This window comes from Symphalangus syndactylus, chromosome 8 (genome assembly GCF_028878055.3).
Source record: "Symphalangus syndactylus isolate Jambi chromosome 8, NHGRI_mSymSyn1-v2.1_pri, whole genome shotgun sequence".
Lineage (NCBI taxonomy): Eukaryota > Metazoa > Chordata > Mammalia > Primates > Hylobatidae > Symphalangus > Symphalangus syndactylus.
Genome location: NC_072430.2, coordinates 142,562,168 through 142,586,364, shown reverse-complemented (window position 1 = coordinate 142,586,364; position 24,197 = coordinate 142,562,168). Strand labels below are relative to the sequence as shown.

The window sequence follows — 24,197 nt, the reverse complement described above, 5'->3', positions numbered from 1 at the left end:
TTGACATGGAAGTTTAGGCTGAGGAAAAGCATGTTTAAAATAACACACAAAGAACATTTGTCAATTTAATATGCAGAAAATGACAATGGTGGCTAGGTACAGTGGCTCACGCCTGTAATCCCAGCTTCTGGGAGGCCGAGGTAAGGTGGGAAGATAGCTTGGGTCCATGAGTTTGAGACCAGCCTGGGCAACACAGTGATATCCTGTCTCTACTAAAAATTAAAAATTAGCCAGGCATAGCGGTGCACGCCTGTACTCCCAAAGGCGGAGGACTGCTTGAGTCCAGGAGTTTCAGGCTGCAGTGAGCTGTGATGGTGCCCCTGTACTCCAGCCTGGGAATAGTGTGAGGCCCTGTCTCAAAAAAAAAAAAAAAGAAAGAAAATGACAATGGCAACAAAATGACAAGATGACAACAGGAGTAACTGAAGCTTAGAGCTTATTCTGTGTATGTCAGGCACAATCCTAGGTGCTGTGCCATTAAATTCACTTAATGCCTATAACCACCCGTGAAGAGAGCATCACTGTTTCCCTGTCTTATACAGGAGGAAACCAAGGCACAGTGAAGACATGCCCAAGGGCACGCGCCTCATGAACAATGTTGTTCTTCCAACCCAGGCAGCTCACGGGCACCGACATTCTGAAACACTGCTGACGCAGGTTAACAACAATGGGAGCTCCCAGCATATGACATTTTAATAACTGTGTTTTTTTTGTTTTTTTTTTTTTTTGAGACGGAGGCTCTCTGTCTCCCAGGCTGGAGTGCGGTGGCACGATCTCGGCTCACTGTAAGCTCCACCTCCCCGGTTTTATGCCATTCTCCTGCCTCAGCCTCCCGAGTAGCTGGGACTACAGCCATGCACCACCTATGCCCGGCTAATTTTGTTTTTTGAATTTTTAGTAGAGACGGGGTTTCACCGTGTTAACCAGGATGGTCTTGATCTCCTGACCTCGTGATCCGCCCGCCTCAGCCTCCCAAAGTGCTGGGATTACAGGCGTGAGCCACCACGCCCGGCCGTAACTGAGTTTGTTTGTTTGTTTGTTTGTTTGTTTGTTTGTTTTTAAGTTCAAAAGAAAAAGCTTGAGGATAAAAGATTAATGCGAAATTCTGAATACCAATCACTCCTTAGGTGGGGGGCCCATGCTCAGGGAAGGCACACCAGGATTCAGAGGTCCGGTGAGGCCCCATTTCTGAAGCTGGTACCTGAGAGTCCTGGTCATTACTGTCTATCAGCTGTAAAGGCACACCATATACTCTCATGGAAATGATCAATCCAGTGCTCACTTCCGCAGCACATATGCTCAAATTGGGATGATACAGAGAAGATTAGCGTTTTCCCAATAATCTTAAAAAGTAAAAAAAATTTTTAAATAATTTTAAAAGGATTAAATGATCATTCCATACTTTGAAAAAGTATAATTTATTGCCAAGCTTCCTTCTGGAGATAAAATTACTTTTGTATTTTTTGAATTATTGTGCTGTGGCTTTGATCTGTAAATAAAATATCAGGCTTTATCCATAATTGTTACCTCTGATAAGCTTTTTTGAATTAGAGCATGTTTAAATTCACAAAAGTCAATTTAGATCAGGAGAAAAATATGTAGAGTTTGAATCAAAGCTATAATCTTAATTGTCTATGAAGAGCAGTTAAAAAAACCAGGTAACTAACCTTAAATTGACCATTAAAATTGACTTTTAGCCTTAAAAAGAAAAAAGGAAAACTCAAATCATGTACCCTACCAACTGGGTGGACGTCTTTCTACCCTATAGAGGTATTGGTGACTTGTGGATCTGAATTGTCAACTTCTGAATATCTTTTTTGGGAATGAACTCAAATCCTAGTGGCTATATTTTGTTGAATGGAGGAATTATTTCTGATCTAGCTAATCATTTTCTTATATAGATCTTAATGCAACCTTCAGTTATATATTTGTCATTTATTTGTTGAATGCCTGTTTCATCCATAAAAGCAAGGAATGCTAATTCCTCTGCTGGTGCCTAAGCTCAATCAACATTAGCTGAATGAAGGGGAAGGAAGCTCACCCTGAGCTTTGCTGTCAACAGCACAGCCAGAGCAGGAGGGCTTTGCATCTGGCCGGGGCGGGTAATAGGGAGGCAAGGCCGGCCCTAGCATGTGGTGGCCACTGGTCTGGGCAGCAGTGAGGCCCATCAGGGGTGCAGTGCCTCCAGTCACTGAGGAAGTTCTAGCCTGGCCTCACAGAGGATAGTCCCAGCAACAGCTCAGGAGACAGAGACACTCGGCTATCAGAGATGTCATTAAGCAAGGAGACAGAGGACACCCCAGGAACTGTAATAGAAGCTTGGGCTCTAGGAGAAGCTTTGACTGAGCTCTTGACCTAGGCCCTCCAATCCCACAGACATGGAGCCTCTGACCTTGTGCCAGAGCAGGGGAAGGGTCCCTGCTGGGACAACAAGGTGGAGCCAGGGCAAATCTCTCTAAAAGAGGAAGCTGCTCCTGTGTGCCAGCACTGAAAGGCCCATGGAGCCCCAGGCACCCATCAGTCTTGCTGTGGGAAGGGCTGATGAGCTGCTGTCAGCGTCACCACAAACCAGAGGTGCGGTTGGGCTTTTCCTTCCCTTTATTCGGGACACACCATAAAGCTGCCACTGGACACTGTCTGCTTTTCACTAACAAGGTGGTCCCTGTACATCAATCTGGCACATTATTTCCTTAGATTAAATCCCTAGAAGTGCAGCTGACAAGTCCAAGGGTACATACGAGTTACAGGTAGTCTACATGGCTGAAGGACCAATGAAAGGTGTGCAAATACACACACCCTCCAACGAGACAGCCTGCTCGCTCTGTCACACACTCCCCCACTACCACCAAGTATCTGCCTTTGTGCCTGCCAATCTGGTAAGTGGTAAGCCACACTTCACGGTTTTCTGCGCCTTTCTCTGGTTACCGATGACAGTGAACATCTCCTCAGATATTTACTGCTCACCTCTATTTCTTCTTTTATGAATCACCTATTTGTAGCCAATGCCACATTTTTCCAGAGAAGTATCCATCTTTTTTATAATGAATGGTAAGGACTATTTATATACCAAGGATGTTAATCCGGTTGATCATTTCTCCTTCCATTTTGTGTTTTTAATTTTTACGTGGTCAAATCTGACAATCTTTTTCCTTAAGATGTCTGGCTTTTATATCAGGATACCATCTGTTCATCCTTATAAGGCTTTGCTAATCATCTGATTTCCCAGAAGATGGCAAAAGGAACAAGAGAGCTTCCTATTCTGGACCCATTTCTGACTGAGGCAGGGGCAAGACAGGGAAGTAGAGTATGGCCCCCCAGAAAGTGAGCCAGGTGTCCTCACAAGCACAGGAGGAAGTGGGGCAGTGGGGGCCTGGGCCAAACACATTTATAACCTGCAACCAAAGATAGTGGAATTTTAATGTTTCAATACGTAAAGGACAGATACTTCAAAGGGAAGATGCTTTTTTAAAAAGGTATGTCTGGTAAAATGTATTTTTAACTATCTGTGAAAAATGAGGCTGATATTAAAGAAAGGGAGCAGTATATACAAAAATGAAATGGGCAAATGGGCACTGACTGTACTTGTGAAGAGAAAGGCATCCGGCCGGGTGCGGTGGCTCACACCTGTAATCCCAGCACTCTGGGAGGCCAAGGCGGGCACATCACGATGGTCAGATCGAGACCATCCTGGCTAACACAGTGAAACCCCGTCTCTACTAAAAAATACAAAAAGTAGCCGAGCGTAGTGGTGGGCGCCTGTAGTCCCAGCTACTCGGGAGGCTGAGGCAGGAGAATGGCGTGAACCTGGGAGGCGGAGCTTGCAGTGAGCTGAGATCACGCCACTGCACTCCAGCCTGGGCGACAAAGCGAGACTCCATCTCAAAAAAAAAAAAAAAAAGAAAAAAGAGAAAGGGATCCTAAGGTAAGATTTCCAGCAGCCACAGTTCACACATTTCCTTTCAAAGGTGATTACTGTTTACTAAGGAGAGAGGACCCAAAGAAAAGAGATACGGAAGTTGAGCATGAGAAATGACTTAGGCCACTAATTGCATTTCATGTCAAAATTAGGAGAAATGTGCTAAGAAAACGCTTTGTGCCTACATTCCAAACTGGCTGAGTGTGAGGCACATACGGGTCAAATACCTAGCCTAAAGTCCCACAGCTGCCCCAGGCAGCGGGGCAGGGGCGGGGGCGGGGGTGGCGAGCTGGACTCAGGTCCAGGTGGTCTGATATCAAAGCCCCTGCAATCAACCTTGCTGCCTTAAAGTGATGAAAGGGAAAAGTGCAGAAAAAATAAAGCCCAAATGCAAAACTTACTTTAAAAACCAACCAATCCACCTATACAACTTTTCCAGCAGCCTTAGGAGGAGAAATCACTGATGCCTGACGTTCTGCCCATGCCAGGGATCAGGGACACAAGTCACAGCAGACAAGAAGCTCCGAGAGGCTGCCTGCCCTAATTGCCCTGACACCTATCAGGACCATTTTGGTAGAGAGAGGGCAGTTTAAATACAAGTGCCCAAGGTCGTCTCAAGCCTGCCATCTACATTTTTTCTCCTGGGTATCTATTGTTCATCATATTTTCTCATCTTAGCTAAAATCAGCCACATGGAGGTAATGTGGTCTCTCATTTAAATAGGAGGGGAACAAGGCAAGGGACTCCAAGGGTCCATCCTGGGCAGGCAAGGAGGCTGTACTAAGAACTTAGTAGGGCTGTGGCCCCCAGAGGGCCACGAGAAGACACTGGTCTGGAGGCAGAAGGTAGGGTAGGGTTTGGGAGCAGGCAGGCAACCGCAGCTACTTCAGCTGAGTTCAAGCCCTTCCTAATCTTGGCCATGCCTCAAAATCTTTTCAGAGGAGACAACACGTTTAAAAGCCCAAGGCTGGCACATGACATTCACGAATGTAGAAGAAAGAAAAGACAAGAAACTCACCTCAGACATATTTCCCCTGTCTCTGTGATGTTGGGGTGCCAGATCTTGGTCAGGCATTTCACTTTGGGAGGCTGCAACATAGAGAGAATGAGAGAGATCACGCCGACAGTCTGCAAATCATATCTCCAGGCCAGAGCCTTACCATATCCCCTATCTAGACACTTGTTTCATGGCTTACTCAGCGTGCAGTTTGACTCGCTGAACATGTGTTCAACCCTGAATACTGGCTCACCTCACCCACGAGGCATGTGTTGATGCGCTGCATCCACAAGGGCTAGTCTCAGCAGCCAAGTCTACCCGTGGGCTTCTGAGCACCTCTCTACAAGCCCCATGTGTCCTGCTGGCTGACGGTGCTGGTGACTGGACCTCTGTCACCTCCCACACCCCCTGGGTTTGGGACGGCAGAAGGTATCCACAGTGCACTCTAAGGAATAGTTCTGCATCCTCTGGGTCCAAATCCAATCAGAAGCCCCAGATTCCTTTGCAATACAAGTTACTATGGCTGAAAGTTACTGCTCCTTGCAAGAACAGCCTGTTCCATTTGCTGGATTTTTCTGAAGATGCTATTGTCACATATATTTTCCTAGATGAAAGCCCTAGTCCACTTTATATTTAAAGGAGAGAAAGAGAATGAAAATGAATTTGTGGGGATAAAGTATATCGACATCATTTATGACTTGGCATGTTTGGATAAAGTTCTTTTAAGATTTTTCTAGTTTGGGCGTATTGGCTCACTTTGGGAGGCCACCTAAGAGAAGAAAATATAATTAATGATAGACACCCAGGAGAAAAAAATCTCAACACTTTGGGAGGTCAAGGTGGGAGGATCGCTTGAGGCCAAGGGTTTAAGATTAGCCAGGGCAATATAGCAAGACCGTGTCCCTCCAGGGAAAAAAAAAGAGCTGGGCATGGTAGCTCCTGCTTGTAGTCCCAGCTACTCAGGAGGCTGGGGTGGGAGAATCACTTGAGCTCAGACGTTGTAGGCTGCAGTGAGCTATGATCACACCATTGTACTCCAGCCTGGGTAACAGAGCGAGTCCCTGCCTCCAAACCAGAAAACCAAACCAAACAGATTTCTCCGTTACAAAGGCAATCCACACTCAGAGAGAAAAGGACAACAGAAATGAACAGAAATATATGTAAATATATAATAAATCCTGCTCTTTCACTTTTGTTTTTTATGTAAGAATATATATACTCCATCAAAATGGTACCCAGAAGTTATGTGACACCTGATGTACATGTGTTTATGCCTCTTTTCTAGGCCACACACATAGTGTGCATGCAGCATACTCATTTTTCTTTATAGAAGAAAGCTGTGCTACATATGTTTTAGTTATTTCTGCCATCATTTCAGATGGCATCCTGCATTCCATGGTACACCTGCCTGAGTTTAATAAGCACTTCCCTACCTCTGGGCCCTCAGGTTACTTCCTCTTCTCCCAACCCTGCTCTATCAATGCAGGGTTCATCCCGGGTGAAATGTTTCCTCAGGATGAAGCCCAGGAAGAGGATCTGCTGGTCAGAAACCCTAGCTTCTGATACACTGCTCACGTCCTTCAGAAGCTTCTGATACACTGCTCACGCCCCCCTGCCACCCCGCCACAACCTGCAGTAAGAGAGAGGGCCTCTTCTCCAGGACCTCCCACAGCAAGGTCCCCTTGGTTAATATGCAGAAATGTCAAATCACAGGATCTCATCAGAAAGGTCATCTCAAAAAGGAAACAAACCTTTGTGAAATGGGTAACATTTTCCCTGTGTATCATCTGCTATTAACTTTTATTTATGATGTTTTCTGAGGAGGTTATTTTTGTAATCAAATTTTTATCTTTGATGCCATACTTAGAAAATACTTCACCATCCAAATATCCTCTTTAACTTTCTAGTAAACTTTTATACTTTCATCTATTTATTTGTATAAAGCAAAAATACTTTTTCAACACTCTAATGAGCATTCTTCCTAATTTCAAAATACCACAAAATCCGTAGATTCCAAAAAACTGATTAAACTGACTGTGCAAATCCATGTGTCTGAGGACAAAGAATTTAGGTTCAGAATGAGTTTAAATAAATTTCACATTGTACTTTTCTACAAATAAATGGGAATGTATTTAATAGAAAGGAGGAACTGCATCTTTCCCTTACACTGAGGCATTTGGGCTGCAGACGGAAGGTCAGACTGCCATGAGGGGCAGGGCTCTGTGACCCCCCTCTGGGTCACGGGATGGTGGCAGTCTAGTGCTAGGCCAAGTCACCAACTCTCAGTTTTTGTAGGAACCTGGAAAATTGGCAAACTCACTCACCCTCCCAAGCAGGTACCCCTTCTGTGGAGGCCCTCACACATGACCACGCAGCCTGGTGCTACCACATCTCCCAAAGGCTTGGGGGTATTCGCCCTTCCTCCTGTCCCCTTCACACCTTCCATAATTTGATGTTAACACAGATACCTCCTTTTGTCAACGGTCCTCTTAACTGTGGTTCCAGAACAGAGAGCAAAACGCTGCACCTGGCTTCTGACATACATACTTTCCAAACTGAATTAGGCCTGTAGCCCCTTCCTCCCAACCCCAGTGGCCCACAGCTAGACCAACAAGCAATGCCCAGCCCTCCCACATTCCCCCTCAGTGCTTGGCACGGCTACCATCACTCACCCTGCCAGAAGCCTAATGTATGACAAATCTGGCCTTTCAAACCAACAGAGAACTGGGTTATTTGGTGGGCCGCTGGCTACCCATTTGGAAAAACACAGTGTTCCAGATGGCGTGACATGGCCTGGGGATGCCTTGGAGGAGGAAAGAGCCTTAGCCCAGACCCTAGCTGGCCTGTGGTGTCACACAGCCCTCAGGTGCATCGGTCAGGACTGTTTGGAGGAAGCTGTGTGCTGCAGCAGGAGAAAGGATTAAACATAAAAAGGAATTATAGGACTAGAAGAAAATGTAGATGACCGTCTTGGGGTCTGAAGGCTGCTTTAAGCGTATCATAACATACAAAACTCAAGCAGTGAAACAAAAAAACCAAACTTGTATAGAACAACAACTAAAGACGGCAAATGCAAAACAAAGAAAGTATTTACAGAATAGCTAAAAAACCTAAGAAAAAAGTTTCACATACTTTGCGTGTAAGGACTCTAGTAAATCCAGAAGAAAAACAAATATCCCCAATGGAAACATGGGCAAAGGACATAATAGCAGCTCATAAAAAATAGAAACAGCTTATTAGTGGGAAATACTATTCAGCATCTGACTTAAGAAATGAAAATGCAATTGCTTGAACCCTGGAGGCGGAGGTTACAGTGAGCTGAGACTGCGCCACCGGACTCCAGCCTGGGGGACAGAGCAAGACTCTGTCTCAAAAAAGAAAAGAAAAGAAAAAGAAATGACAATCGGATATTAAATGAGATACCATTTCCTCCCAAAATGGCAACAACAACAACAAAAAGGCAAATATTCTACCTTGGTAAGTGTTTAGGGAAACGGAATTTTCAAACATTGATGGTGAGGATGTCAACTGGCATTCCTCTCTGCAAGGTAATTTAATAGGATTTATCCAGAACCTTAAAATGGAGCATCAATTACTCAGTACCCATAATGCCATGTCTAGGAACTGATCCAGAAGAAAGAGGCAGACAGACATAAGATGCATGCCCCAGACTTACCTCACAGCCCTATTTATTCTGGGGCAGCAGACCACAGCCTACAGACCAAATCCAGGCTGGGACTGTTTTCACATGGTCAAAGACTGGTTTTTACATTTCTAAAAGGTTACTGAAAAAACAAAAAAGAATATGGGATAGAGACTATATGTGGTCCACAGAGCCTAAAATATTTATTGCTTAGCCCTTTACAGAAAGTCTGCTTTATACTACAAAAGGTTGGTCAACCAGTGACCAACGATAAAGGACTGGTTTAAATGACACATCATACATGGAAGTGCTCTTATTAATAATGATGCCATTGTGCATTGACTGACATGAATGTGTACGTCTATCATATTATGATGGGAAAGCCCCGAGTTACCAGACTATGTGTAGCATCACCCCATTGGTATGTGGGATTTATACTGTTTGCAACAGACATTAGAGAGTCAGGGTGATCATCTCTGGATGGAGAGATTACGGGTTATTATTATTCTATTTTTGCATGGCCGTGTTGTCTCAATTCCCTACAAAGTCTGATAATTTCATACAAAGAAGAAGGGAGAGTGGGAGTTCAGGTGTCACTTGTGGTCGTCACCACTGCTGTTCAACAAGTGTCTCTGGCTCTCCTCCTCCAGGGCCCATGGCAGGACTGGCCTTCCTTAGTCCCTCCGGGCTGGCCGTGGTCATGTTATCTGATTTGGCCAACAACATGTGAGGAGACATGGTGTCTTCACTTCCAGGAGGAAACCAGAGCCAAGAACAAAGAGCTGTAATCCTTTCTCCTGCTGCAGCACACAGCTTCCTCCAAACAGTCCTGACCGATGCACCTGAGGGCTGTGTGACACCACAGGCCAGCTAGGGTCTGGGCTAAGGCTCTCTCCTCCTCCAAGGCATCCCCAGGCCATGTCACGTACTCCTCCTCTGGGCGTCCCCACCAGCCTGAGGAATAGCCGTCGCCCACATCACCACCCGGGCTCCTCATTGTCATGTCAGCGTCTGTCTGCCCAGAGACTGAAATTCTTAAAAGGCCACCAAGTTCCCATCCTTGGCCCTCCAGTGTCTGACACGGAGCCTGGCACAATGTAGGAGCTCACTAAATGTCACTACATCTGTTTGGACAGTTTCTAAACTGACAAATTACAAGGCAGGCTTTAGGCTGGGAGTTAAACTTCAAAAGGCAAAGGGACAAAAACACAAAGAAAATTTGAATCTTAGCTGCTGGGATATTGGGTGGGGTGGGGGATTCCAAATAGACATTTTTCTTTTAAAAGTTTATTCTAAAATAATGATCGACTTTATTAAAGGTTTTCCACATTCACAGTCTTAATAACAGACCTTCACTGCAGGAACTGTAACTCTTAGGAGATAAGTCCTTATGAAGTATAGAAATTGTGTCAAGTCAGTCATGGCAGTGAAGCAGATGCACCCTGAGAAGCTCCAGCCCACCCCTAGGCTCCGCACTGGCTGCTGCTGTGTCCGTTCTCACTTCCCCACCTGGTGCCCTCAGAGTGTGCCCTCACACTCCCTATCCTGAATGACTGTGCCTATGTGATCTTCCTATGCTGGCTGAATTATTTCATCTCTTTTCTACACTAAGTTTGTGGGGGGCAGAGAGAGGGGCAACCACTGAACAATCTGTGTTTTTTGCCTAGCATGCTAGTCACAGGCTACACATTGGAAATAGTGTGGGCAAGACAGCTGGCACTCCCTCAGGGCTCACAGCCCAATGGGAAAGAGATGCTCGGGAGAGTCTGTAAGCAATGATACATTATAAACATGGCAAATGCAACTACTTTTGTGTTCAACCAAGTACTACACCCTAATGATCCCCTGGAGACTTCCTGCTGGGGACACTAGTGACATATGCTGGCCCCTAAGGAAGTTGCCCCACACTTGCCTGAATGAGAGGCAGACAGGAAGAAAACACGAGAAGGGGACAGGAGGCTGGGTGCAGTGGCTCATGCCTGTAATCCCAGCACTATGGGAGGCCAAGGCTGGCAGATCACCTGAGGTCAGGAGTTCGAGACCAACCCAGCCAACATGGTGAAACCCCGTCTCTACTAAAACTACAAAAATTAGCCAGGCATGGTGGCAGGCACCTGTAATCCCAGCTACTAGGGAGGCTGAGGCAGGAGAATCAGGAGGCAGGAGGCAGAGGTTGCGGTGAGCCGAGATCACACCATTGCACTCCAGCCTGGGTGACAAGAGCAAAACTCAATCTCATTTAACAACAACAACAAAAAAGGCTGAGCACAGTGGCTCCCCAGCACTTTGCGAGGCGAAGGCGGGCAGATCACCTGAGGTCGAGAGTTTGAGACCAGGCTGACCAACATGGAGAAACTCCGTCTCTACTAAAAATACAAAATTAGCTGGGCGTGGTGGTACATGCATGTAATCCCAGCTACTCAGGAGGTTGAGGCAGGACAATCACTTGAACCCGCAGGCAGAGGTTGTGGTGAGCCAAAATCGTGCCAGCCTGGGCAACAGAGTGAGACTCTGTCTCAAAAAAAAAAAAAAAAAAAAAAAAGGCAGAGGGGACAGGAAGGAAAGGCTGGGGAGAGGAGAGGAAAGGACGCTAGCTGCTCTCAGTACTTCTGGGTTTGAGAACATGGGGTTTTATTCCTGATGAAATCTGACCAGTCCATCATTTATGAAACTTCCAAAAGAGACAGCAGTGGAAATAGAAAAATGTAAGATCATCATTACAGAGCTAAAGGTCAAACACAGCACACAGAACTTCAGAAAGGCTGCACGGGGATGATGTTTTCCCACAGGGACTGGTAATGGGGACGGGGGAGGGGGGCTGGGGAATAGCAGGTCTGAGAGAAGGACAGGAAAATTTAAGCCTTACCCCTCCACCTCAACCTCTGTGCCAGTCTTGAACTAATAAGGGAAACAAGTCTTCAAGGCTCAGTGGCTTTCAAGTCATTCTTTATTCCATTTTCCTTTCTATTTCTTGAAGTCACAAATGGGACAAGACAGTATGACAAACATTTTCTCACCACCTGGTGTGGTAGGAAGGGCACACGCTTAAAAGCTGGGCAGCCCTGGACATTAAGTGACTTCAACAATTCAGCCGTCTCCGTTGGCAAAGCTAATGTTTTTAACTTTAGCTTTCAGAACCCTAACTTCCTAATGTAAAAAGATATTAATGTTAAGATCGCCCACTGACAGGAGGCTAGGGCAGGAGAATTGCTTGAACCCGGGAGCTGGTGGCTGCAGTGAGCTGAGATCACGCCACGGCACTCCAGCCTGGGGAACAGAGCAAGACTCCGTCTCTAAATAAATAAATAAATAAATAAATAAATAAATAAATAATACACTGAACTATCAGAAGAATGGAATAAAGTAATGTGAGTCAAGACACCTGGCACACAGAGGCTCTCAATCATGCCCGTTCCTTCCCTGGTATTTTCTCTTAGTTTGCTTTCTTCCTATAGTGAAAACAAGGAGCTCTGCTCCTAGATGATGCCAGATATACCTGAAACAATGGTTCTCTGATGCCTCACAACTTGTCTGGAAAGTTTATCAGCTTAAACTTAACTCCCTGCTATGACATCCAGAACCGTGTGTCATAAGTATTTAGCGGCAAATCTAAATACAGAATTTCAAATACTGTATGCCTGTTTGTTTCCCGAAACCACCAGAGTCCCCAAATTCTAAACATCTGTACTGAAACCAAGCCTCTGAAACCACCTCCCACTGGACATGGTGCAGTGCTCCGTCACCAGGCTTCTCAGTGTGGTTTGGGAAGGATGGAAAGTCTCAGCAGGTGGTGGATGGACAAAGACTGGAAATGTGTATTTTCCCGTCTTTGTCTATAAATTTAAAAATTTCTTGGACTGCCAACTCTTCCCCATCCCCACAAATTACATTTCAAAAAGAACCTTAAATGGAGTAGTCCGGTAAAAAGTCAATTTCCATAGATGAAGGTTTGCTTCTAAAACAAGTGTTGCAGCCACTAAACAGAGCCCGGTGGCTAGGGCTGGGGGCAACTCCACTCGTCAGGCAGTGGGAGCACACTTCCCACAAGCGAAGTCACAGGCACAGTGTCCCCAATGCCTACATCCTCATGATGGGAGTGAGGCTTCCTTTTCTCTGGCAGCACCATCAGCTTGTGCTTTCCTACTGGATGGGCCAAGAGGATTAGTTAGAACACGTGAGGAGGAATACATATATACATGGTGCACGCCAATAAGACAAGCACGCTGAACTGCCTGTACACCAACTCCTGGCAATTTGGGCCAAGACACATCACACTCGTCCCTGAAGTGCAGCCACACCTCCTCTAATACCCCAACTTGGGGGCGTGGAATTATTCAGAATCTCCAGTGGTTTGTCACTGCCAAATCGAAAATGCCCAACCAAACCCCCACATCCGAGTTTTCCCATTTTTTCCTCTATTCTTCCCCAATTCCAATTCTTCACTCGACTTGGCCTGGCCCTATCTGCCTTCTGCAGGTTGCAAGTTCTCATGTCCACACCTGTCACCACAGTTCACCACGTTTCCATGTCACCTAGAACACCCTCCCCTGGTTCTGGGCCACATCAGGGTGACTCCAGTTAGATTTCCCCCTAAAAGCTTAACTAGCCCCGACCACTTTCCAAAGTGATGATTACTTTCCCTTCTCTGAATTCTCAAAAACTAGTTTCCTATCATTGATCAGTATCACTACTGTCCTCTACTTACCATTTTTATCACCTTATCAACTTTCTACACTTTATCTCTCCTAATTGGTCTGTAAGTTCCACCAAAGCAAAGACATAATGTAATGGTATTTGGTATAATTATCGCCTAAAAGGATCTTTGAGGGATTAACATGAAACTATAGGTATAAATTACTTATAGTTTAAACTACAAGTCACTGTTCTCTGAAATTCTAAAATACACATTTTATAGACTTCTGGAATTTTGGTGTTATATCATGAACAGAACTACAGTCATTTTATTAAATGCTTTTTTTCTTCAGTGCCAGACTGTAACAGATAATATGAGTTATAGAAAATACACAGGCAGGCTGCCTGGCACATAGTACTCAGAAGTATTTGTTGAATAAACGAATTCTCTACTAACACTCTAAATACTGCTGATGAGTGACATTCATCACAAAAATACTGAAGTGAGTACTCAGTCACACATGGACACACGCAGAGGGGAGTGCTAGGACCCTGTGCCAGTGGCGGGCCACAGCCACAGGCAGCCCCGCCCGAGAAGTAAAACAACAGGCTCAACGCAGGCTACTCACCACCATGTTGTACGCATCGGGAACTTCAGTTTCAAACTGAAATTTTCCACCCTGGTAGTAACCCTCATCTATCAAAAAACACAAAACAAAACAAAAAAATCCTTTAAATTAAAAAAAAAAAGGAAACAAAAAGCAAACACTCTGTTAGGATATGGCAAATACAGAGAATCAGGAGTTTAAAAACAGGCCTGCAGAGTTCCTCGGTTCCATCACCAAATGCACACACACTGGTGGAAGTCCTGCCCCTGCCTGAACAGAAATGGGCTCCATGCTGTCACCTGCCTGCTGTCTGTCTTCTCGGGGGGCCGAGCACACCCTCAGGGAAGGGAAGGGACATCCTTCTGGGGCCATCTGCCTGGCCTCCTTGCATCCTACCATCTTCCTGGAACTTCCAACCCTCCGAACACATCTCATGCCTTAAGTGATTTCTTTATCTGCTTACTGCTGGTCTCCCCAAGAGAATGTCAATTGGAGGACACAAGACTAACAGTCACCAACAAACCCTTACTGAGCACCCAACCTCTGCTGGGCATGGTTCTAGGCCTTGGGGACACAGCAGTGAACCTGACAGAATCACTGCCTCGGTGATTGCTTGGTGCAGCCTTCAGAACAGAGCAGGCCTTCTAGAAATGCGGGCTGGTAGGCACGAAGGAGGATGCCCAGGGTGTGAGCATCACCAACATTGCCATCCACATGCTGTGTACCCCCACTCCCTCTTTACCCCGTCCCCCACGCCCTGTAGACCCCACAGGGCAGTCCCTCTCCTCAGGTGGTACCCAGCCTGGGGTCACTAAGTGGCTGCTGGTGCCAGCAGAGGGCACTTCAGCATGAAAGAGCTTGGAAAAGCCACTGGAAATAAATTATTCTCAATTTTCAAATTTGACAGAATTAGCACCATTTTAAAATTAAAATTCAACTTCCCCTAAAATATTTATCATCATGAACAAACCAGTAATATTAAATCTTATCATTTTCCTCAAATTTTTTATATGAAATGAATGCATAACAGCAAGTTGTTAGCCTCAAACAAGCCATCATTAAAAAAAAAATTCCATTCCTTAAGAGTTGAGACTGTATCAACATTTATGTCATCTAGTAGTTAAAACTGGCATTACCTGGACCCTAACATTTTTTTTCTTTGCCAATTTGATAGAAGAGAAATGCTAGTTCTCTTTTATTTTACATTCTGTAATGAATACTAGTGAGGCTAAAATTTATATGATGATTGGTCATTTATGTTTTTTCTTTTAAGAACTGAATGATCAATGTTCTGAAACTCTCCTTTTATTACTGAGGTATTCATCTTTTAATTACCAATATAAAAATCTCTTAATTAGCCTTTGCTTTTTAAATATGCTACAAGCAATTTTTCTTAGTCTGCTGTTTGCATTTTGATTTTGTGGTTTCTGAACACTAGTCTTCCATTTTTAAGAAGCTAATCTTTCTTTAGGGTTTCTGTCTTTGGTGTCATGCTTAGAAAAGGCCTTTCCCAACCAAGATTATATCAATATCCTCTTATATTTTCTTCTAGTAATTTAATGGTTTCATAGACTACATTTAATCAGCTCATTCATTCATCAACTGATTACAGACTAAGGTCATATTTTTTTTCCTAACTGGTTGCTTAATCATCCCAATGGCATTTATTATTCTAGCCTTCCTCCACTTATTTGAGATGCGTATTTCTAGTTTTTATAAGTACACTTGGATTTCTGACTGGCAATATAAACTCTCTGGCAAAGATACTTGTTTGGGGAAATTTTTAACTCCAGATATAAGAACTTTTCAAATAAGTGGCATCTTAGATATAAAATACTCAGAGTATATATCCTTGTTCATCAAAGCATGTGTGGATGTTGGTGTCTTACACGTATTCTGATATTGATCACTGTGGCACAACACAGAAATCCATTGCCAGGCCTAACATTACAAACCACGCAGTCCACTCTGTGAACTGTTACCACAGCTTTTGGATGATGCTGCTGCACCCGCGCTGTCCTTTTCCTTTTCCTTAGGAATGATTACTACCCATGCAAGACACCCTGGTCATGGCTGTGCTCTGGCCATTCCATCCTGCCATGCTATATTTTTTCTCCAGTTGGCTTTCCAATTCATGGATTACAGAGTTTCAACTCTATTGCCTACCACTTTCAAAGATGTTATTTGGTCTAATATGATTATCACTTTACCTTATTCCCTCTGCTCCAGTCAAGTTCTTACTTAATAATTATTAGGATTATATCTTTTCTTAACTCATTAAAAAGTGAGAATAGACTGTTTTATTTTTTTCTCTTTCATGAAACAAATCTCTCTCAGGAAAATGATCTGCTCCTGCATCAGTACTTCTTTTTCCCTCTTTGAAGTTGCACAGCTTTTAGACCTGATCCAAATCTGCTTATTTATTACTGAATTTGCCCAGAAATTCCACAGTCCAACTTAAAAAGCAGTTTGGGAGCAGACTGGACTGAGATGAAACCCAAGAGCATCTCTTATTTACAAGGTTTCCTTCACGATGTCCCCAGCTTAAAAGTTCAGATTCACCTTCTACACCTGGCTCTGGGAGTACCTGGCCCAAGGCGGAGACAGCTCAGGGAAGGCCTGCTCACTTCCACAGCTGGCAGGTAGTGGACTCATTGAGAATGTCTGTAACTACACGTGCACCGTGGCCCACAGCACAGTATACAAGTCCAAGACAGGCCAATTCTATGTTACTATCGTCCATGGCTGCTGGGGCTGAAAACATTATACTTCTCAGACAACTAGGTTTTAAAATACAATAATGAAATGCAACTGAGGGAAGTTCCTGGCACTCAGCTCTCAATCAGCCATCCTGGCCCCTGCCCCACTGTTACAATTAGAGGAATTATCCTCCTCTTGCCTTGTGCTTTAGAGCCCACTCCTCACTACCTTTGAGGAACCATACTCCAGTGTCTTCAAGATTACCGAGAGCCCTGGGAAAACAAACCTTTTGAAGGGGTATGTCGGCACAAATCACTGTGACAGAATCCATTTCTAGATTCTAGATGGTAACATCCACATATGCTGTCTGGTAACAAATCTGTGGACAACGCCCTTGAGACCAAGGAGTCATGCCAGCTCTCCATCCCACCTCCTCTTTTACAACCTTCTTCCCCACTGTGAAAAAAAAGGCCTACCTCCCAATTCCCCCTGTACTAGAATGAACTGCCTCGAGGAGTGGACATTCCCAGGGGACAAAAGTACCCGTGATGCACTGATAAGGGTAAAGCCACCTCAAAGCGACGCATTAAGGTAGGGTTGTGCTTTTCCCTGTATTTGCTTTTTCCCCCACCACTGTGTCTTCATTCGCTTTTCCCTACCTATAACCATTTCTTTCTTTCTTTTTTTAAATTATTTATTTATTTTTGAGACAGAGTCTCATTCAATTGCTCAGGCTGGGGTTCACAGCTTACTGCAGCCTTGAACTCCAGGCCTCAGGTGATCCTCCCACCTCAACCACCCAAGTAGCTGGGACTACAGGTGTGCGCCACCACGCCCAGCTAATCTTTTGTAGAGATGGGGTCTCACCATGCTGCCCAGGCTGTCTCAAACTCCTGACCACAAGCGATCTGCCCATCTTGGCCTCCCCAAAGTGCTGGGATTACAGGCATGAGCCACCACGCCTGGCCTATACCCATTTCTGTAAAGGACAAAGCATGGTATTATAAATAGTATATCGTGGTTCACACTGGAGTGTCTTGGGTTCAGACGCTGTGGAGTCTGATGGCAGGGATGATGAAAACTTCATTTAGTAACTTCAAACCCTAGACCACTGTAAAAGCAGGCATTACCCCTTTGAGAGCCAAGCAAAGAGGATACCAAGAAACAACAGCCATGGTGCCTTCCTCCACCTAGGGCACTGGCTCCACATCTCACCTATCTAACCAGGAACCTCCAGGAGCTCAGAGTGAGATGGCTGTCACAGGCATGTTGTTAGAATGAAAATGAAGTAAGACTTTTGCCTGAGGGAAAGAGTCTGATTTCACTGACTAGTTTGACAATTAATGTATATGGCAGATAGTTTTGATAAACTGAATGGGCTGAATCTGGAGCTCCAAGCTTTGGGTGAAAATAGGAAGAATGTAATAAGATTTTAAAAATACTACATTGGTATACATATTAGTATGTTGAAATTAATAATACTGCTGTTTTTCTCAACTCTTCCTCAGCATTTCCAGCAAAAGCCTGTAAAGCTGCTCTGAAGTGAGGAGTGACAGATGTAACTATTCAGGGTAGAAAAGCATTCTGATGTCCCTGCAGCTGACAGGGATTGGTAAAGTGATTCTGGTGGACACTTCAGAAACTGAAGCAAAGGACTCCAATGACTGAGTGACAAAGCCTTCTCCAAGTCAGGTGGCTTCCAATTCTCTACTTTCAACAAAATGAAAGAAGGAATTTAATCTAACAGTCAGTGGAAAAATCATGAAAATATATGACGATAGGCAAGGTGACTTATGCCTGTAATCCCGGCACTTTGGGGGGCCAAGGCAGGTGACTTGCTTGAGCTCAAGAGTTTGAGACCAGCCTGAGCAACATGGCAAAACCCTATCTCCACAGACAAAAAATAAATTAGCCAGGTGTGGTGGTGTGTGCCTGTAGTCCCAGCTACTTGGGAGGGAGGCTGAGGTGGGAGGATTGCTTGAACCTGCAAATTTGAGGCTGCAGTGAGCCATGACTGCACCACTTCACTCCAGCCTGGGCAACAGAGTGACACCCTGTCTCAAAAAAAAAAGAAAATATTTTGTATGATCTTTGGCCTTTAACTTTGAAGTCCAAAGACAAAATGGCACAGCCATAACAAGACACCTTCCATGCCCATCTAATCTACTTATTTATGTGAACAAGCAGTCCTGAGTGTTTATATCTATAAAGACAAAATAATGGAAGAAAACTGGTATCAGATCTTTGTTTCTAGCATAAAATAATATTCATTCACAAACGCATCAATTTAATCAGGGAAAATGCTAATAGTAACCCCATCATTTTCAGAGATACACTGCAGGTGAAATGTTTAATTATCATCAAAATTTGCTTAAATTCATTATTCATTACACAAATAGTTGATGAGTGCCCACCATGTGCCACACACTGTTCTAGGCCCTGGCGACACATCAACAAGAGATAATTCCCGCCCTTATGAAGCGTATATTCTAGTGGAAGGGAGAGAAAATACATAAACTACATAATAGAAGGAGTAGAAAGTGGGAAGAGGCTGCAATTTTAAGCAAGGAGGTCAGAGAAAATGATGACTTGAAGGAGGAGGGTACTGGGGTGAAGGACACTCCACGCAGATGAAACAGGGTGGGTACAGTAAGAGGCCTAGTATGTTCCGTGAACCCTGCAGAAGCCAGTGTGGTCAGAGTGTAAAGTGGAGGAAGAGGACCTGAGCCCAAAGAGGGAGCAGATGCAAAGGGTGTTGGGCCCTGCAGGCCCCTGCATGTAGCTGGCTCTGATTCAGAGTTAGATGGGGCCATGAAAGGGGTCTGAGTAGGGGACGGACAGGAGCATATAAACAGATCACAGAGCAGGAGCCCAGTTGTGGGTATCTGTTGTAATCATCCAGGTGAGAGATGGTAATAGTTAGGATCAGGGTGGGAGCAGGTGAAGCGGACAGATTTTGAAGGCAGCAACACCAGAATTTGCTGACAGATTAGGCACGGGGGGAGGAGAGAAGGAGTCAAAGAAGATCTTTGACCTTGCAATGGAAAAGGCAGAGTTGCTACCATGAAGATAAATGGACTGCAGACAGCACAACTGTGTGAAGTTCAAATCAGACACATTAACTTGAGATTTCAAGTTGGCATCCTAGTGGAGGTGTTGAGTGGGCAGCTGACAGATCATTCTTGAGTACTGGGAGAGGTTGGATAGAGAGGGCAGTTTGGGAGCCATTCAGGGTAAAGCATTCTGATGCCACAAGATAGCCAGGACACCAGAGAACTGACTATACAGGTCCAAAGACAGAATGAAGCCTTGACGCTCCCCCACTTCGAGGGGCTGGAAGATGAGGCACAGGACAGGCAGCCAGAGACAAAGGAGGAAAAATCAGAAGCAGGAGCCTGCATAAATAACAACTGCAACAATCGTTCAAAAGCAAATGTTTAACACTTAAGAGTCTTACAGTTATAGGAACTTTTCAAATAGTGAGCTCTGGGCCAGGCACGGTGGCTCACGCCTGTAATCCCAGCACTTTGGGAGGCCATGGCAGGCAGATCACGAGGTCAAGAGTTCAAGACCAGCCTGGCCAACATGGTGAAACCTGTCTATACTAAGAATACAAAAATTAGCCGGGCATAGTGACGGGTACTTGTATTCCCAGCTACTCGGGAGGCTGAGGCAGAAGAACTGCTTGAACCCGGGAGGCAGAGGTTGCAGTGAGCCAAGATTGCGGCACTGCACTCCAGCCTGGGCAATAGAGCAAGACTCTGTCTCGAAAAAAAAGAACAAATAAATAAAGCTCAATCTATCTGTCTACCTGTATATCTAGTTACAGAAGAGTATAAAAAAAGACAAATAAAATACTTATAAGCACAAAAATGTTTACATTAGGATGCAATTCGAGGGAACAAGTGGAATGAAAACATGAGTGCCAGGACAAAAGTAGCAAAGGTTTTCCAGCCAGTGAAGTAGTGCTTATTCACATCAAAACAAACAAACAAACAAACAAACAAAAAACAAAAAACTGTGATGATGGGCATATCTGTGGTGGTGGCATATCTGTGGTATTTATATTCTATACTGGAAACATTTCAAAGAGTAACTTTCATTTTTAAATGTCAATATTTACAGCACACTGGAAGTGACATCCTATGCAAACTTTAAACTTAAAAGGCTCTGATCCATCTCAGATCAGACTGTTGAAAGAGAAGAGACAGAGACAGATGGTGGAGAAGAGGAAGTGAGTGCGAGCGGAGGCAGGAGGCAGGACAGACATGGGCACCGGGGAGCGGGCAGGACTCTGGGATGCAGGGCTGCAGACAAAGGCACAATGACAGCTATTGTATAGAGATGCTGAGACTTAGAGGAAAACATGAACATAATGAGGAAAGAAATGGACAGTTAGGGGGAAAGCACCAAATGGAACGTCAACAGCTAGAAAATACAGTATCTGAAATGAAAAATTCACTGGATGCGCTTAACAGCAAATGAGACATTGCAGAAAAAGAAACTATCCAAAATAAGGCACGGAAAGAAAAGTGAACAAAGCCTTGCGACCCAATGGAGGTATAATTTACACGTAGAAGTAATCTGTATGTAAGACATATATGATATATATAAACTAGAGTGCCAGGAAACGATCACAGAAAAATATTTAAAGAAATGTTGGCCAAATTTTTTCTAAATTGGATGAAAACTGTAACTCACAGATCCAAAAAGCTTAATAAGCCCCAAGTGTGATAAAAAGAAAAAACCACTTCAAAGCACATTATAATCAAACTGCTGAAAGCAGTGATAAGGAGAAAATCTTAAAAGCAGCCAGAGAATAAAATGCACATCGCATAAAGTGGAACAAAGAATCACCACTAACTTCTAAGGAAAAAATACAGAAAGCAGTAGAATGACATCCTTAAAATGCTGAAACTGTCAACTTAAGAATTCAACCTTCAGCAACACTGACAGAATTCACCACAAGCAAATCTGCACCACAAAAAAATCTTCAAGGATGTTCTTTAGGCAGAAGGAAAATAACAGAGAGGAGAAACCTAGATCTATAAAAGGGAATGAGGGTCATAAATGTGAAGTATGTGGAGACATATATTTTGAAAACAGACTGTGTAAAGCACAGATAATATATTCCGGGTTACAACATATGTAAAAGTAAAACAAATGAGAACTATAAAATAAAGGTTGGGCTGGGAAATGGAAACATACTACTGCTTGTCTAAGCTTCCATCTTAAACATCAGAAAAAGAAGAGCAAATTAAACTGGAAATAAAGAGGAGGGAAATAACAAAGACATGAGCAAAATTCAAAAAACAACAGGGCAAAATCGATGAAACTAAAAGTAGGTTCTTTGCAAAGATCAAAAAAATTGACAATCTTCTCATTAACCTGATCAAGAAAGACAAAAATTACAATATCAGTAATTAAAGAGGAGATACAACACAAACTCTACAGAACTTAAAGGATAAGATGATACTAAGAACATTATATCAATAAATTGAAAAATGCAGATGATATGAGCAAATCCCTTGAAGGACACAAATGAGTGAAGCCCACTCAAGAATAACCTAGGCAGCCCTATATGTATTAGAAATTATGTCTATACTTAAAATCTTACCACAACAAAACAAAATTCCAGAGACAGGTGGCTTCACAGGTGAATTCTACCACTGAATAAAGAATTAATAGGCCAGGCACAGTGGCTCACACCTGCAATCTCAGCACTTTGGGAGAATCACTTGAGCCCAAGGGTTCGAGACCAGCCTGGGCAACATAGTGAGACCCGCATCTCTATAAAAAATAATTAGCTGGACATGGTAGTGCATCTGCCCACTACAGACGGTGGGCATCTGTAGTCCCAGTTACCTGGGAGCCTGAGGCGGGAGGATTGCTTGAGCCCAGGAGGTTGAGGCTGCAGTGAGGCGTGATCATGCCACTGCACTTCAGCCTGGGCAAAAGAGTAAGACCTTGTCTAAAAAAATAATTAATTAACTAATTAATACTAATTCTACACAAGCTCTTCCAGAGAGTAGAACACTTCCCAATTCAAAGACCAGAATGCATTACCTTGACATCAAAATTAGGCAACTCATTACAAAAAAAACTACAAATATCCCTCACAGACAGGTAAGGATTTGTAAAAATTCTTAACAAAATACTAATATATCAAACTGAGCAATATATGAAACCATTAAGACATTAATACATGATGAATTATGGTTTATCTCACAAATGCAGCTTTGGTAACATTTGAAAAATAATCTATCAATGTAATTTACCTTATCAACAGACCAAAACAGAAAAACCGTTATGATCACCTCAGTAGATGCAGAAAAAGCATTTGGCAAATTAAGCATCCATTCATTATTGGCCATTTTTGGTTTGTGGGGAAAAAAGCATCCATTCATGATTTAAAAAATACATACATATATACATATACATATATATGTATATATGCAAACAAGAAGTAGAAAAGAACTTCTCAACCTGATAAAGGGCATCTGCAAAAACCCTATAGCAAGGCCAGACTCAGTGGCTCACGCCTGTAATCCCAGCACTTTGGGAGACCAAGGCGGGCAGATTACCTGAGGTCAGGAGTTCGAGACCAGCCTGGCCGATATGGTGAAACGCCATATCTACTAAAAATATAAAAATTAGCTGGGCATGGTGGTGGGCACCTGTAGTCCCAGCTACTCAGGAAGCTGAGGCACACGAATCGCCTGAACCCGGGAGGCAGAGGATGCAGTGAGCTGAGATCACACCACTGCACTCCAGCCTGGGCGATAGAGCAAGACTCCGTCTCGAAAAAACAGACAAAAACCCTACAGCAAACCATACACATAATGATGAAAGACTGATAGCATCCCCCTAAGATTAGAAACAAGCCAGCCAGGTGAGGTGGCTCACGCCTGTAATCCCAGCACTTTGGGAGGCAGAGGTGGGCAGAACACCTGAGGTTGGGAGTTCGAGACCAGCCTGACCAACATGGTGAAACCTCATCTCTACTAAAAATACAAAAAATAGCTGGGTGTGGTGGTGCATGCCTGTAATCCCAGCTACTTGGGAGGCTGAGGCAGGAGAATTGCTTGAACCTGGGAGGTGGAGGTTGTGGTGAGCTGAGATCACACCATTGTACTCCAACCTGGGCAACAAGAACGAAACTCTTTCTCAAAAAAAAAAAAAAAGGAACAAGCCAAGGATGTCCCTCTCACCACTTCTATACATGATTGTACTGGAAGTCTTAGACAAGAAAGTAAAGCAAGAAGAGGAAACAGAAGGATACAGACTGAAAGGGAGAGATAAAATTGTCTTTATGCAGAGATGGCATGATAGTTTACATAGGAAAGTCTACAGAATCCACAATACAACTACTACAATGAAAAGCAGGTTTATCAAGGTTGTAGGACACACGGTCACTATACAAAAATCAGCTGTATTTTTATGTACTAGCAACAGAAAACTGAAATGGAGATATAAACCATGTTCATGGATTAGAAGATGTGATAATTAAGATGACAAATGATATGGTTTGGACGTGTGTCCCCTCCAAATCTCATGTGGAAATGTGATGCCCATTGTTTGTTTGAGGTGGGGCCTGGTGGGAGGTGTCTGGGTGATGGGGGCAGATCCCTTATGAATGGCTTAGTGCCATGGTAATTAGTGAGTTTTTCCTGTTAGTTCATGTAAGAGTTGGTTGTTTAG

General features: G+C 43.9%; 1 protein-coding gene and 1 pseudogene across 7 annotated transcripts in view; one reads left to right on the top strand and one right to left on the bottom strand.

Moving 5' to 3' along the window:
* The window catches only part of UBE2F (ubiquitin conjugating enzyme E2 F (putative)), a 77,396-nt gene that overhangs the window by 12,266 nt on the left and 40,933 nt on the right, over window positions 1-24,197 (bottom strand). For all 7 annotated transcript variants that reach the window (XM_055291118.2, XM_063645820.1, XM_055291120.2 and 4 more), the window contains 2 exons: window positions 13,818-13,885; window positions 4,935-5,005 (listed from right to left, as the gene is read on the bottom strand). In XM_055291118.2, coding sequence (XP_055147093.1) covers window positions 4,935-5,005; window positions 13,818-13,885 — 139 coding nt within the window. The remainder of the gene's footprint in view (window positions 1-4,934; window positions 5,006-13,817; window positions 13,886-24,197) is intronic.
* Window positions 1,275-1,366, top strand: LOC129488947 (uncharacterized; annotated as a pseudogene).